Raw genomic sequence first — 14,981 nt, 5'->3', positions numbered from 1 at the left:
CCCCCCCCCCCCCCCTAACTATCTCAGGGTCCTGTTCTTAACCTTGTCCCTTCGAGCTGTACAGATATGACACAAGTTCACAGTAACACTACACTCACTAGTAATAGAACATCTCTCCTATTCTAGTTGACTACCACCCTAAATAGAGGACACAGCTTCAACAAATCATTGAATTATAAGTAGAGAAATCTATCTTTGAGAAGAGAGTAGCCAACTGGTGCAGAAATGAATTTTCTCATTGTTCTTGCTATGTTTTTTAGACATCAAACTCAACAACTCTTTTAAAATAAACCTAGTGCTCCAGATACTCAAGACACACCAATTGCAGCTTGGGCTTATACATATTATTACAGTTTTGGGAGCTTAAGTCCTAGTGTTTACTTGGTAATATCAATCTACTTAAAAATTTGTTGTTCAATTAATGTAGGAAGGTTTAGTCTTTCAACTTTCAAGCAATGTAAACAACCTACTAGGAAACAGAGTTAAGATTGCATTTATCTTTCTTTCCTCCTAGACCATACAATCATACATAGTGCACAAGCATTATGCACCAGTTCACCCTTTATAATTTAAATACCATATTTTTATTTTCTTTCTTTTGGTAAGAATTTCAATTCCTGTTGTTAAGTTACATCTTGTGAATCTTTAAAGATCGTTTGTCTTGTGGAAGTTGGCAAGTTGCACAAACTGAGTCTTGCATAAAGCTAATTGTTAAATGCTAATATATTTAGTAGATAGATGCCACATGTAAAACCCATTCATTTGAGGCTCTACCTAAGTTTTATATGCACTTGGATCTAACAACCAGATGCAATCTTGCATCTAATATAACAATTGGATGCAAGTTTCTTTGCTTCTTAGTTGCTAAAGTTGCCTTGCCTGAAAAGGAATTTCTGGTATTTTTCTTCTTGTTGAACAAAATCTAGTTTGCCTCCTTTATTTGCTTGAGAGGACATGTGTCTACTAATTGCATATTTGCTTAAATTGTAATGGTTTTTCATGAATGGCATGCTTGTGCCACAGATTTGAGATTGTTAAAGCTTACATGATACTCAACACTTGCCATATGAGAGGTAGGAGCCTTCATGCCCAAATAGATCCAGAAGCTGGATATACATATTAGAATGAATAGTAGCTGAATAATGCTAAGAAAGACAATATCTGAAGTGGTATGTTTGTTGAGAGGAATGTGGTGGGACATTTGAATAAACCCTAGGGTTGTAGTAAGCATGCAATTGGTTGCTAAGGTTTGGCAATTTTTAGTAAATTGCTGGAGGCACAACAGTTTCTCACTTTATATCTCTCATTCTCGAGTTGATCCGGACATCATTCTGTGTTATTGTAGGAACTATCTTCAATGAAGTCAAAGATCCAGCAAGAAGTTGATTCCTTGAACCAAAGGCTTGTATTTATAGACAAGAGAGTTCCAGAGCTTGAGGCTGAGAAGAAGGTGGCTGCTACAGCAAGAAATTTCAAGGAAGCAGCCCGGCTTTCAGCAGAGGCAAAGGCATTGTGCAATGAAAAGGATGAAATACAGACCAAATTGGAGGTTGCAGAGTTAGAGCTTAAGAAAGTTGAAGAAGAGATTTGCCAAACTGTTGACAAACTGCAAGAAACTGAAGTGCAGATTTCATCAAGGGAGAAAGAATTGGCTATGGCTAGATTCCAGAGACTAATTTTAATTGACAGGGCTTCTAGAGCAGAGAGATCAGCTGCTTTGGAGTTAGGTGACCTTGAAGAGGCTGATGCTTTATTGGAAGAGGCTGAAGCGGCAGATGCTGAAGCAAGAAAACTTCAACCCATCTACAACCTTAAAGAAGAAGAGTTGGCTAACCTGCCGAAACATTTTGTCTCAGCTGAACTTGTGTCCAAGATTCAGGGGAAGCAGTTGAGAGAACTTGCGGAATCTGTTAGTATTTTGGGGGCATCTTGACCATAACATGATAAATAAGCTCAACTTTGACGGGGTCCTAGAGGACTTTGAATCCAAAGCAAAAAGTTGTAAGAGGGCCATCGTGTTTAGTCACTCGCTGGAAGAGTATTGACTATTATTTTGGATTCTCCTATCTTACCATAGATGGAAGACCAAACATGGCGCTCGCATTGCCTTTTTTTAGTTTATACTGTAGCCCTTTCTTTTTCAGCAATATTTCTCAACAGTGGTCTGGTGGCTATTCCGTATCCGTATGGTATGCCCTGTGCTCTTTTTTATTATTTTCTAAAAAAAAAATGGGGGTGAGGTTGAAGTTCAAGTTCCGTATGTAACTGTGTAATTTTTTCCTTTGCTTTTCAGGCAATATTCTTTTTTTTTTTTTAATAACCTAAGTATCTTGGAGTATATATGTACCTATAAACCTGTTCCAAGTTCATGAAGAGGTAAATTGAATTTTTGAATTCTTTATTTTACTAAAGTTTATAAATGAACCAAATATTTAAGTATAGTTTTTTATGTACTACGTATTATTTTTGTGAACCCAACATTGAAACACTATTTCTATTTTATTTTTCCCATATTTTAATCCTTTTAAAATTTTATTCATATTAATTATATTATATTTGTTGAGATTTAGTTGATTTTTTGCATATTCAAAAGATTTTATTCTCATCTAATTAAGCTTATAAATATACTCATTTTAAGCATTTTTCCTAAGATCAATATATTTGGTTTGTTACCAAATAAATTCAATTCTTGTGGCTAGACTTTATTATAGATTATTGAGCATTTTCTCTATCAAGATCTCTCATTTATTATTTTTTTGAACTCTGATTTTTTAGGATGAAGAAGAAACCTAGAAAAGAATAGTACTAAAAAATGAATTGATTATGAGCAAATCTAACTATTCATATTATTATATTATAAACATTTTCATATTGTTTTGATTAGACGCTATACAATAATTGCACTCAGGGTTTTTTATATCTAAAAAAAAAGAAGTATTATGGGAATGGCTCTTATTTCAAATAGGGTAGATTTTGAATAAGTTATGTAATAAAGTAATTCATATCTTCATGTTATAGATAAAGCGACCTCATCTAAAAGATTCTAATTGAGATATGAATATGCACTATGATAGTGAATATACTCCAGGACCGGTCGGATACGCTTCGGACCCAGTCGGAGGATGTGCGGTCGGGTGATCGGTTGGTCGGGAGGTTGGCTGTCACGGGCCGAACAGTATTCCCGAGGGGCCCACAACGCGGCGCGGGCCAATGGCTGCCACGTACTCCTTCCCGCTTGGGCGTAGAGTAAGGCGGGCGCATGCGCGCCACATTGCCGTCATGCCGGAGGTCCGGCAACCGCACTTTTCTCCCTTATAAATAGCGCATTTATGAGGAGAGAGGGGATCTTTTGGCCTTTGCTAGACTAAGACTTAGAGAGAGCTCGGACAGTAGGGAAGCCCACTGCCGACCCGCCGAGCCCTTTAAGCACTTACTTGACTTGTAACCGGGTTTGGATCCTTGAGGCAATAAGAGATCGTATTTTCCGGTTTCACTTGGTGTCCGTATTTAGCATTATCACACTAAGTTGCCAAAAACAAAAACAAAAACGTTTTTGATATATAATAAAGATACTAGTAGTGTTTGGGAAATAATACGAGTAAATAAAAGAAGAATCCCACTTCTAATACTAGCGTTTTACTTAGCTTAAGCCTAATGAGTAATGAATTGAAAGACAGAGCAATCAAATGCTTGAGGTTATGATAAGTGTTTGAATAAAAAGACTTTTCAATATATGCATGATACCTTTCAGAAATACAAAAGAATTAGTGACTAGATGTGCAGTATGGAACAAACAAGGTCACATTAGGCAACCACGATGCATAGCATAGTGCCCGTGCCTTTTGGTTTTTGCATGTATAAATACTTTTCTCCATTTTCCTCAACTAATAGAATGGCACTCTAAAAGAAGAGTGACTTTTATAATTATTAAAGAATTTAAATCCAATAATGGAATATCAAAAGTAGGCATTAGGCAAACAAGCATCATAATTAGTATCATAATCCAATAGTGTAGAAAATATTGTTGCGAATCTAGATAGAATTGTGACAGTAGTATAGCAGGCGCAAACAATGTTTTATCATAATCCAATGTTTTATCATAATCCAATAGTGTAGAAAATATTGTTGCGAATCTAGATAGAATTGTGACAGTGGTATAGCAGGCGCAAACAATATTTTATATCGACATTCTTTATTGGCTTGAGTAAATTATGTTTGCTATTCCGTGCTAGTAAGTAGCACCAAACCTTTCATAGCCCCATTGTCATATTCAGTGTTGCAACAGTCAGAGATAACAAACCTTGGAGTCAAAGCAAATAGAGCATTAATGTCCAGGCACAATATGTTGAACATAGTTAAATTATTAATTTATTATAGAAAATAACATTGCACACTAATTGCGGAGCATGCTGTACTAGTGTCCTCTGGCATCTGCACCTCATATACCATTAAGGGTGATAACTATTCTGCGTGGGGTAGCTTCATCCCGATGCTCACACAGCCATATTCCCTGTGACATAAACAGGAAATAAAAATGTTTTGGCACATTACCAAGTCTTTTATATCACCTGCATACAACTTAAACTGCTGCATAATTGAAGGACTTCCTTGAATGTAAGAGGGACAACAACTGGACAAGACTCAAACTAGTTCAACTGGAACAGATTTTTCTTCTACTTACCTGCCAAGTTCCCATGTTTAGCTTTCCATCAGATATTGGTATCCTACAAAAGTCAACATTGTTGTTAATGGCAATCTTAAGTAATGAGCTGTGTCATATAACTACTTGAAGATGTTCATACATGAGGGTACAGCCAAACATTGATGACTTAATGTGAGCAGGCATGTCATCGGGACCTGCAAAAGTACAACAATTCAAATATAAGATTGTTACCATTCAAATAATGAAGGAAAATATTGCATAAAGCTAGTGTTAGATCATGTTTTGAATCCATATATTGGGAGTGCAGGTTTTCCTGCCAAAAGATCAGAGAGAGAGAAGAGAAATAAAATATATTGAGAATCAGTGGACATATCACCAAACAAAATATATCATGAATCAGTTCACATATCACCATCTTTCATTCACAAGGAATAGAGACAGAATTTGACCAGAAAATTTAATTTGAAAGGATAATCATGTGTTTGGTCAAGAGCTTGTGACCTTAACTGGCTCTCCCATTTTAATGGATGCCTAACTTGTAAGATGCACATAAAAAATCTGAAGATTCCTAGTAATGTGCAATGCAATGGCTCAAAGATAGAAACATAATAATGTAATAATGACAGAAAATAAATGCTCCATTATGAGATGCAGACACTAGATTGAACCAGCTTGTTTGCTACCATGCTTCTTACGTTAACAACAATAACTATGTACTTGTGTAGCAAAGGTTGTAGATCTGACTTGCTTTGCAAATTGTTAAGGTAGTTACTTAGATACTAAAAAAACGAACAAGAATTGCAGTTTCTCTCTCAGGGTAGTGAGCAAATGATTAGATAAGAAGAAAATTGATTGGAACACATCCTCCCAAGGAATATCATGGATTACAAAATTGAGCTTATATCCATTTCTTCTAATTAAGATTTTGTGTAAATAGTCATTATAACTTGTGCAGTCAAAAGGAAGATCTAAAAGTAAGACCACAATGATAGTCGATTTTACTATGGCAACAAGTAACTGCACAAAAATGGCAGAACTAGTTATTATTTAACAAAAAGAATAATAATAGTAACAATAATACCCTGAGTCTCTGAGAAAGAATTTAGTCCACAGAATAAGAATGAGTGTTTTATTAAAGTTGTGGTGTGAAACATACCTTCCAGTGTATGTTTCCAAGGTGCAGATACTCCCTGAAAGCATGATTGAATTGAATACAAAATGTATGGGATGGAAGAAAAGCAGGAAATGAAATGAATGTGAGGGTGAAAACACTAACCTCTGGAACAATCCTGCTCAAAAATGTTTCAGTGTCATCTCGAACGTCTGAGTCATAATTTTCATTTATGGTCAAAGAAGCACTTGTATGTTGCACTGTTGAGTTGGCAAAAGTGGATGGTGTGAGGTTGCAGTAGTTAGTATAACAACAAGTAGAAACAGAAGTTCATTTCAGGTAACAAAAGAAAGGCTAGGATAGGGCTTGTCTTACGAAAAAGATGAGCAAGGCCGCATTTGAATCCTGATAAATCTTGACCAATTTCTTTCAGAATCTGCGCAAAAAGGAGAGTTGTAGACTACGACACACTTGTGTACAGTTAATTAATACTCGTAGAAAAGTAATCATCATCATCATATAATATAATAATAGGCGGGCCTGGGTACAAAACTGCAAATAAACCATCATCATCTAATAACAACTGAGATGAAGAAAGCAAATAGGGCAGGAGTAGGAGTAGCATATGAATTATGAATGAAGGGTTGATAAAGTGTAGAGGAGAAATGATGGAAGGAAGCTGAGAAGTGAGCAGAGGAAGGAATGAATATAGCTAACCTTAGAGGTAACAAGGTGACATCCCCGTGTTTGAGGGGGAAGGGTTATGGTTTTCTGAGCCCACCTGGGTGCAGTAGCCATGGAAATGGAAGAGGAATAAGAAGAAGGGTCGTCAATTGTTGTTGTTCTCGACTGAGAAACAACGATTCTGGTTTTGATAGGCCTATGCCTAGGCCTAGCGGCAATTCTCAACTGCAAGGGCGCCGTCGATACTAGTCCGGAAGATGCCAGCATCTTCTCTTTCTTTATTTATTTGTGTTCCTCCGGGCAGGCCCTCCTTTGTATTCAATTCGCTTGGGCTTTACAATAACCCCACTTTTCTTGTGCTGCTCTGGACTCGAGGCCGCTTTCGTGCCCCTCACTGAATGTGTGGTGCAGTGTACAGTTGCACACCACCAAACTTTATTTATTTTTAATCCTTGTGGTCTAGTGGGCAGTGGCACAAAATGATTTTCCATGAGGGACTCTTTATATTCAGTAAGTTGAATATTTTTATCAAGGCAATAACTAGTGTTCGTCAAGACGGGTCAAGTTGATGGGTCTGTATTGACTCTTTGTGCTTCAGTAGATTGAATATTTTCATCAAGGCAAAAACTTGTATTCGTGAGATGGGTCAAGTTGATATAAAAAAATATACTGGAAGATGTAATACATATGCGAAAAAATATAATATTTATATTGAAAAATATAATACAAATGGATAAGAATGTAACACTTTTATATCTTTATTTAAAAATATTACATTTTCCTTCAAAAGTATTTTTTATTATAAGTACCAAACACTTTATTTATGATTATTATTATATTTTTCAGTATAAATATTACATTTTCATCTTGACTCAATCCGTCAATCTCACAAGAGAGTCACCCTTTAATCAAATATACAAATTTTTCTTTTATTTCATTCATAAAACTTATTTAAAAAAAAAAAAAAAAAAAAACCACTGCCAATCTATTAATTACAGTATTTTGGAATAGAAATGAGTGTCTTGCAAGCAGCCTTCAATGGTATATTAAATTTTGAGTCATACTAATTTTATTACAATATAATATCTGTCTATACCTACTAACATGTGATCTCTCATTTGAGAGGATTACAGAGGTGTTATTGAGCTACAAGCTCCTTGAAAGAGGTAAATGTGTTAAAACATAAAATATAGAGATGTGGGCTGTCCTCTTTCTACATTAACATTATTTAATAATATATAAACACCTGTGGAGTACAAATACAAATTACTGATGCTGCACACTTCCTGTCCATAATAAATATCGAAACTTCACTTTTCTTTAATTTCTTTTAAGGTATATAATATAATATAAGAAGAAGAAGAAGAAGAAAAAAAAAAAAAAGTTTAATGATAAATATATACACCACCTCCACCCCAGTTCCAAAAACCACGAGACAAATAGTAACAAAGAATAACCCAAGTACAGTTAGATAAACAAAACTCGTCTCTTAATCTCAAGCACATAACCATATAACTCTTTCCCAAGAGCCAAGACCTTTCTGAATCTGCTTCAGTTTTCAAGTCATGGTTCTCTCCTTTTTGCTTGTCCTTGTTGAGAGCAAGCAAAGGCGCTTCAGCCTGCAGTAAATCATAACACACACCTATCCACCACGGTGGGTGCGAATAAGAAACAATACCCAAAGCCAGAGCCACATTTAGCTAGCTACTCTTCCTTGGGCAACTTCTCTGTGCAGTGGATCAAATATCTAAAGCTTGAACTTTGTGGCAACCAATCAATGTATTTCTCAGGTCTTCCCTTCACACATGACTTAACAGCCTTCTGTTGAGATTCTGAGAGGCATCCATTCATGTCTTCAACAAGCCCATCCATACTAAAAGACATATCTTTAGCATAATAGCATACAATTTTGGGCATAAATATCTTTGCCGTTTCCTTCTGAATGCAAACTGAAGCTTCTATAAACTCCTTTTTGGCAACTTTAAGATCTCGAAATACATTCCTTGCAGTGTACACCCGAATCTAAAATTGTTTTGTGAAACCATTTTGTCATAATCACCAATTGCAACATAAACACATGATATCAAATCAATTAAAATTCATAGTTTTTTAATAATAATAATAGAAGGTCATCCATTACCGCTGGATCAGATGATGCCCCTAAAGAAAGTGCAAAATGAACTAGAGGTTCAGGGTACTCAATTGCATATGCATGTTTAGCACCTCCAGCCACTAGCTTTTTTCCTGGAGACAGCAGTGTTTGAAGCCACTGAAATGGCACTTTATTAGAAAGCCATCCAGGTAATAAGCAACACGAAACTGAATATTATGGCAGTTGGACATGAAACCTTCTTAGTAGTTAGTACACACAAGAAAATCAATTACTAAGTCTCCTATGACATTAGACATGAAATCTGGCCTAAAGATGCCATTTATGCCCTTTGGCTTTATTAACACTTCCTCACATTTATTCCATGATTCAACTATGGGAAGAATTTCTAACCTTTTGAATTGGTAACAAATTGCTCCACCTCAAATCTTCACAAATGCATCTTAGGGTTGGGTCTTTTTTTTAATTTTTCTTTTTATTTTTCTACCCGGTGGAGGCAGGAAAATGTGAGTTGGGAGATGGCCCTCCAGAATTCTAGTGAACCAATAATATTACCCTTGTCCTCCAAATCTCTGAACAGTGAATTTAAATGAATATACAACTTGCACCACTTTTTAAATGGAAGGAAACTAAGCCTTTTAGTTAATAACTTAAAGATGGAAGCTAGCATATATGATGTTGTAAATTATAGAATTTTGTTCTCTATTCAACTTATTGGCAGTCAAACAATCATAAGAAAATGGAATATTAAAAAGAAAAAAGGAAATATAAAGATTTTACATAATGGGGTTGTCTATGAGTATGCAAGAATTAATTCGTCCAATGGAATTTCAAAAACATAAATTATTATGCATCCGTACCGGTGCTGAATAATGTGGTCGGATACCTAAAATGGAGTTCTGTATGACATACGCATTTATGCAATGTCCACCCACGTTATAAGCTGCCTGTGAATAATTTATGTATATTGTAATAATCCAATATCCTGTAAACAATATAGCAAATAAAAAATAATTTTAGAAAAAGGATAGCTGTTTTACCCTTACGATGGATGAAGTTCTTACACAATTTTGAGTTCCATAGGCTAAATAGGCCTGTTAAAGAAAGAAAAACAAAAAAGGTTTCATAAGAACAAGAACAACCAATAAATTATATATGGGGTGTACCAGTAGTTAGAGAAACAAATGGGTTGTTGCTGAGAATCAATTTCCTTTAAGGGCATATGCCAAGAGTGAAACAAGCATGCAGTCATATAAATTAACTTAAATAATAGAAAATCTGTTTAATGTAGAATCTTGTACCAACATGTCCACAAGGATGAACTTTACTTCAACATGGTATTTACAGGTGAGGTTGGAAATGCTAACCGACTTATAAAATAAACTTAAGCAAACCATACATGCATCACTAAGGCATTATGAATGTTGATCCAGAAGACAAGCTTCTCTTCACGCTTCAACTTCATTGGGTCAACCTTCTCAAGACTCTTAACCAGCAACCTATACAACAATAGACTTGTGAGTAGAGAATCTGACAAAGTAAATCCAAATAATTACTTGCAACATTTATCCTTCAAATGTCAATGGACTCGAGATTATTTCTCTAAACAATAATGCAATGAGAAATTAAGAGAGGTGGGTTATTGTCTGACTCATATATTGGTTGACTGGTTTTTTCCCAAAGGGTCCACAAGCACTAAAGCTCTTTACTATATCAATGAGCTAGACAGCTTTAAATATTCATCATCCTCAGTCTACCTTTGCCAAAATAATATTGGACAATATCCTTAGATACCCGTATCTATAAAAGAGTCCCTACATCCTAGTATGATTGTGTTCTGAATTCATATAGGTGTGTATCTAAGACAACAATACTATTATCATAGGAAATCAAGAGTGCTATGCTAGAAGTCTAAACTATTATGTCAAGGTGAATGCAGACAACCTGAAGTTTTGCAGCATAGTTGTAGCATAGGTGAAACTATCATCATCTAAAGAAACTTTCAGAACTTCAATCAGTGTACTATTGGCCTTCTTATCATCTTTAAAGCCTTCATATTCACACTGCTCTGTTCCTTCTTCAACTGCCAGACTCCAACTGCCAGACAGGTTTCTTGGAGAAAATGTGCTTGAAGAGGACATGGATGAAGTAGAAGAAACTGAAGATCCTTTTTGAGTAACAGTGGATGGATTGGCAAGTTTGCAGTAAATAGAAGCTATACATCTGACAATCTCTTCAGACAGTCTATCAGGATAATTAATGAAGTCATCAATGCGAGAAACACCAAGGTGATCTGCAAGGCTACGATGACCAGAATCAGCATTCTTCTCCTGCAGTTGGTCATTGGAAAATTTTCATTACTTAATAGAATGAGTAACAGACACACAATTACGGATAGAGAACAAATTAAACCAACTTAATCAACATAAAGGAATTGTTCATATATATATTCAGCCATATTACCCTTCTAGATGATGGCTTTGTTGCAGATTCAAGCTGATCATCTGAACAAACCAAAGCAGATGGAGATGAACTTCTATCATATTTATCCACATAAACTTTGGACATGCCAAATTCAAAGTTGTAGTTAGGTTCATCCATTGTACTATGTAAAGGTGTGTTTATCTTGCTCTCTATATTGGCTGCATGCTTCCCCAACAAATCAGGGATATGTTGTTGAAAAGCAGCTCGGTAAAGCGAAAGAAGATATCGTTCCATACGCATGATTTCAACTTCAAGTATTGCAATTTCTTTCATCAGTTCCATTGATGACTGCACCAAAATGCCAGGAACTGAAGTTACACATTTATTGATATAACGATAGGGGAACTCTACCATACATTTGAGTTGCGGTGCGGTGCCTTAAATTTTGTTTATTTTTGGGGATACTAGAATATTTTAGTTAGGTATTCACAATGCAAATATAAATATAGTCATATTAACTTTTTTTTTAAGGCTGCCTCTGTTTAGAAGCAGGAAATACTGATGCTGATGTATAACCCTTGATCTTATAGAAGGCATCAAAATTGTGAGGAGTTAGAAGGTGCATATCCAAATTTACAAAGTGGTCAAGTGAATTTGTGTATAACATTGGCAATTTCTCCACCATTGTTACCTTGGATGTTGGAGGGTTGTTTGAAAGAATGGAAGGGGCAGAATGAAAGCAGTGTTCTTCCTGAGGATGTAAACACGGAGAAGATTCATCATCGACCAGTATTCTCTCAGTGTGGAGCTGCTGTTGTTTCAAAGGAATGGGATGACAATTGGATCATGGTTATGTAACACAGTAGGACATAATTTGTATTTGCATAGTAGAAGAAGCAGCGAAATAAAAGCAAGCTTAATGTTTGGATGAGAAACCTCACCTCATACTATACTACATACATGTAAACTAAGTGGAAGGAGATGAATAAAGTAGTAAGTAGGTAGGGTGGGGGGAAGTTTTGCACCAGAAAAGCATACTTACAGGATTGAGATGAGGAGAGGGTTTAGGAGACATATTAAGGACATGATCCCATGAGGGCAGCTCAGTGTTAGGAGCACTGCGATTGCAATTGCAAAAAGAAAAGCACAGAAAGGGGGCATTACTGATAGTATGTATCATGATGAAACAATAATAGCTGGATGTGGGTGCAATTCATTGAATTGAAAGAAAGTAAAAGAAATTGAGCAGCGGAAATAAGAGAACTCACGATGAATGCAGAGCAGAAGGTAGTGAAGAGGAATGGCAATCCAGAAGTGGCGGCATGACTGAAATGAATGGTATGGTATTGCAATTGTATGAGCCCCAAAATTGCAGCAACAAATAATTCAATAAGAAGCTGAGAATGAAAGTGGATACAGAGAAAAGAATGATGAGAAGTGGTAATGTAGAGAGAGTGAGTGGGTGAACCAAACCAAACCTGCATAAAATAAAAATGGTGGTGGTGGGGGGGAAGGGGAGTACGGAAACAGGGGATAATGGATTCAGGTAAGCAGCACTCTCCAAAATACATATAATAAAAGAGGCACATTACAGTATGTACTAGATGTTTTGGTTGTAACAATGTACAGTATGTACTAGATGTTTTAATCTGGGTCGGGGCATGCCTCGCTCCCTCGAGAATATACATTTACATTTCCTCGAAAGAGGCACATTACACAAAAAGGACAGCATCTCAAGGAGTAAGTGAGAGAGCAGAGGAGACAATAGCAGGTCAACCACTTACCATTGAAGTGTAGTGCGGGTAGAGCTTTACTGCAAGTAGTTGTAGTCGTCAGAGGCGGAGGGGCAAGGCAAGCCAAAGCAAAGCAAATCAAGAATGATGGAAAACAAAAGAAAAGAGCAATAATATAATATTACTATTAGGAGTAGAGTAATACTAATGCTAATGCCTTTAATAATTACAAATAATGACGCATGATGGGAACCCTCCACTCAGCCCCCTCCCCCCGACAATCTCGGATACATTACAAAATACGCCACTCAGCGCTATTATTGTTTCTATAATAAATACTAATACTCCATCTCCATTATTTCACATAATAATAATAATGATAATGTTACCTGCTAAAAATAACATCTTTATCATTTGAGAATTTGGGTGAGTAAATAGGGAGCAGATAGTATTAATTATTACTTTTTAATTATTGTTTTTAGTATGTAATGTAATAATATATAAGTATATGCTAGCTACAAATAATAAATGAGTATCCCTAAAAGTGTACTCCTCATTTCTCATATATATATTCAGTCAGTCAATCCAAAAAGGAAGAGGCCATTGATTGATTAGGTGATGGTGGTGGACCAGGCCGAGGTGGTGTGGTTGTGCTGTGCTGTGCTAGGGTGGGGTGGGATCCAAAACCTTGTATTAAAGCACACTCTTTTTACTAAGAGCAAGGCCATCAGTGCATTTTTTTAAGTTATTGTCAGAGTTAATGCTCATTTGGAAGAGAGAGAGGGGGAGAGAGAAGGTTGAGAACAACTGTTAATTTGGGGTTCATACTGACAGATGAGGTTGAGCATTAAGGGTGGGATGAGTGGATGTTGTGCGCGTATGGCGCACAGCAGTGCCCACTCGGGCGCGTCAGGCGCACCTAACTGTTCAGCTTTATGCCTTTATTCTTTTTTTTTTTTTAAATCTTATTAATTTTTTTTTCCTCTCCTCCCACTTTCACTTTCCTAATCACACTTACAAAAACCCCTCAAGAACCGTGAAATAACCACATTGATAAGGATGCTCTAACGATGCCCAGTTTTTTGGGGGAATCAATGTGAGAAGTTAGAACAAAATTAATTTTAACACCCATCTCATTTATTTTGTTCTAAACCCAAATGAAACAGGACGAGATAAAATTAAATTTGCTTTTTTTTTTTTTAATGTTGAAGTTTGCTTTCTCTTTCTGCTCATCTAAGCACACCATATTTCCGTTGGGCAATTCCTTTCAATTCGTCACCACACTTGTTTTACATACAGGTCAACCCTACAGACTTACATAGGAGATTAAAATTATGGAAAAAGTGTCAAATAGGTCATTGAACTTATCGTTTTTGTACAATTGGGCTATTGAACTTAAAAAGTGTGCAATTCAACTATCAAACAAGCAAAATTTGTACAATTGGACCATTTTTACAAAAAATTGTAATTCAATTTGAGTTAAAAACATTTCAATATTGACTCCCAACTAGTATGGTAAAAGAAAATGTCACTCTTTTTTTTTTTTTTTGAGGGAAAAGCAACCTTCATTAATGAACGAAAAGACCATGAATACAATCAGGTGGAGCATCACTCCAGTATTCCGGATCAACAGACAAGTTAACTCTAACACTTCTTGCCAATCTATGAGCCCAACTATTAATATCACGCTTTACAAACGTAACCACAACCTGTTCACAACTTCGCATGAGCTCCAAAATTGATCGAACCACCACTCCCAAGTACGTCGTGTCGCATTGTTTTTGTTTGAGTTTGGCCACCATTACCATACAGTCCGTTTCAACAATGAACCTCTGAGTAGGCATGTTATCCATTATCCAAGTTAACACTTCCTTGATCGCCATTGCCTCTGCGACCTGCGAATTATTTATGCAATTTAAAGTCCCACTCTTAATACATATATGTTAGTAATATAATTTGATTTTACCAGAAAATTTTTGTAAAAATGGTCCAATTGTACAAATTTTGCTTGTTTGATGGTTGAATTGCACACTTTTTAAGTTCAATGGCCCAATTGCACAAAAGCGATAAGTTCAGTGGCCTATTTGACACTTTTTCCTAAAATTATTAACATATACCCATTCCGATCCAACACTCCGCTGCGTTGCATTCATAACATGTCTCTATCACGCAACGCACACTGTTTTAAACACGCCACAAATGCCAATGCCATGTCTGACCTAAAAAAAAAAAAAACAACAACAACAAAATCCAGCA

General features: G+C 36.1%; 3 protein-coding genes across 3 annotated transcripts in view; 1 reads left to right on the top strand and 2 right to left on the bottom strand.

Annotated features, from left to right (window-relative positions):
* Positions 1-2,401, top strand: part of LOC116025539 (cingulin) — a 5,504-nt gene extending 3,103 nt beyond the window's left edge. Inside the window, exon 3 of the mRNA XM_031266794.1 lies at positions 1,346-2,401. Within this exon, the coding sequence (XP_031122654.1) occupies positions 1,346-1,933 (588 nt within the window). The 3' untranslated portion in view covers positions 1,934-2,401. The remainder of the gene's footprint in view (positions 1-1,345) is intronic.
* Positions 2,402-4,157: 1,756 nt separating this feature from the next.
* LOC116024005 (UPF0047 protein YjbQ) lies at positions 4,158-6,816 on the bottom strand. Its single transcript, XM_031264889.1, has 7 exons — positions 6,492-6,816; positions 6,150-6,210; positions 5,940-6,034; positions 5,820-5,853; positions 4,803-4,857; positions 4,682-4,724; positions 4,158-4,510 (listed from the first exon to the last, which is right to left on the bottom strand). The coding sequence occupies exons 1-7, from the start codon at positions 6,723-6,725 to the stop codon at positions 4,439-4,441; spliced, it is 594 nt and encodes a 197-aa protein (XP_031120749.1). The 5' UTR covers positions 6,726-6,816; the 3' UTR covers positions 4,158-4,438.
* Positions 6,817-7,976: 1,160 nt separating this feature from the next.
* On the bottom strand, positions 7,977-12,848 carry LOC116024710. Its single transcript, XM_031265685.1, has 11 exons — positions 12,777-12,848; positions 12,261-12,318; positions 12,035-12,110; positions 11,684-11,803; positions 11,032-11,340; positions 10,513-10,898; positions 9,968-10,067; positions 9,609-9,662; positions 9,429-9,515; positions 8,599-8,727; positions 7,977-8,480 (listed from the first exon to the last, which is right to left on the bottom strand). Exons 2-11 carry the CDS (start codon positions 12,314-12,316, stop codon positions 8,163-8,165), a joined length of 1,635 nt encoding a protein of 544 aa, XP_031121545.1. The 5' UTR covers positions 12,317-12,318; positions 12,777-12,848; the 3' UTR covers positions 7,977-8,162.
* Positions 12,849-14,981: the final 2,133 nt, after the last annotated feature.

The sequence above is a fragment of the Ipomoea triloba genome, chromosome 7 (genome assembly GCF_003576645.1).
Source record: "Ipomoea triloba cultivar NCNSP0323 chromosome 7, ASM357664v1".
Taxonomy (NCBI): domain Eukaryota; kingdom Viridiplantae; phylum Streptophyta; class Magnoliopsida; order Solanales; family Convolvulaceae; genus Ipomoea; species Ipomoea triloba.
The sequence above is the reverse complement of the archived record's forward strand: the minus strand, read 5'-3'. Positions and strand labels throughout refer to the sequence as shown.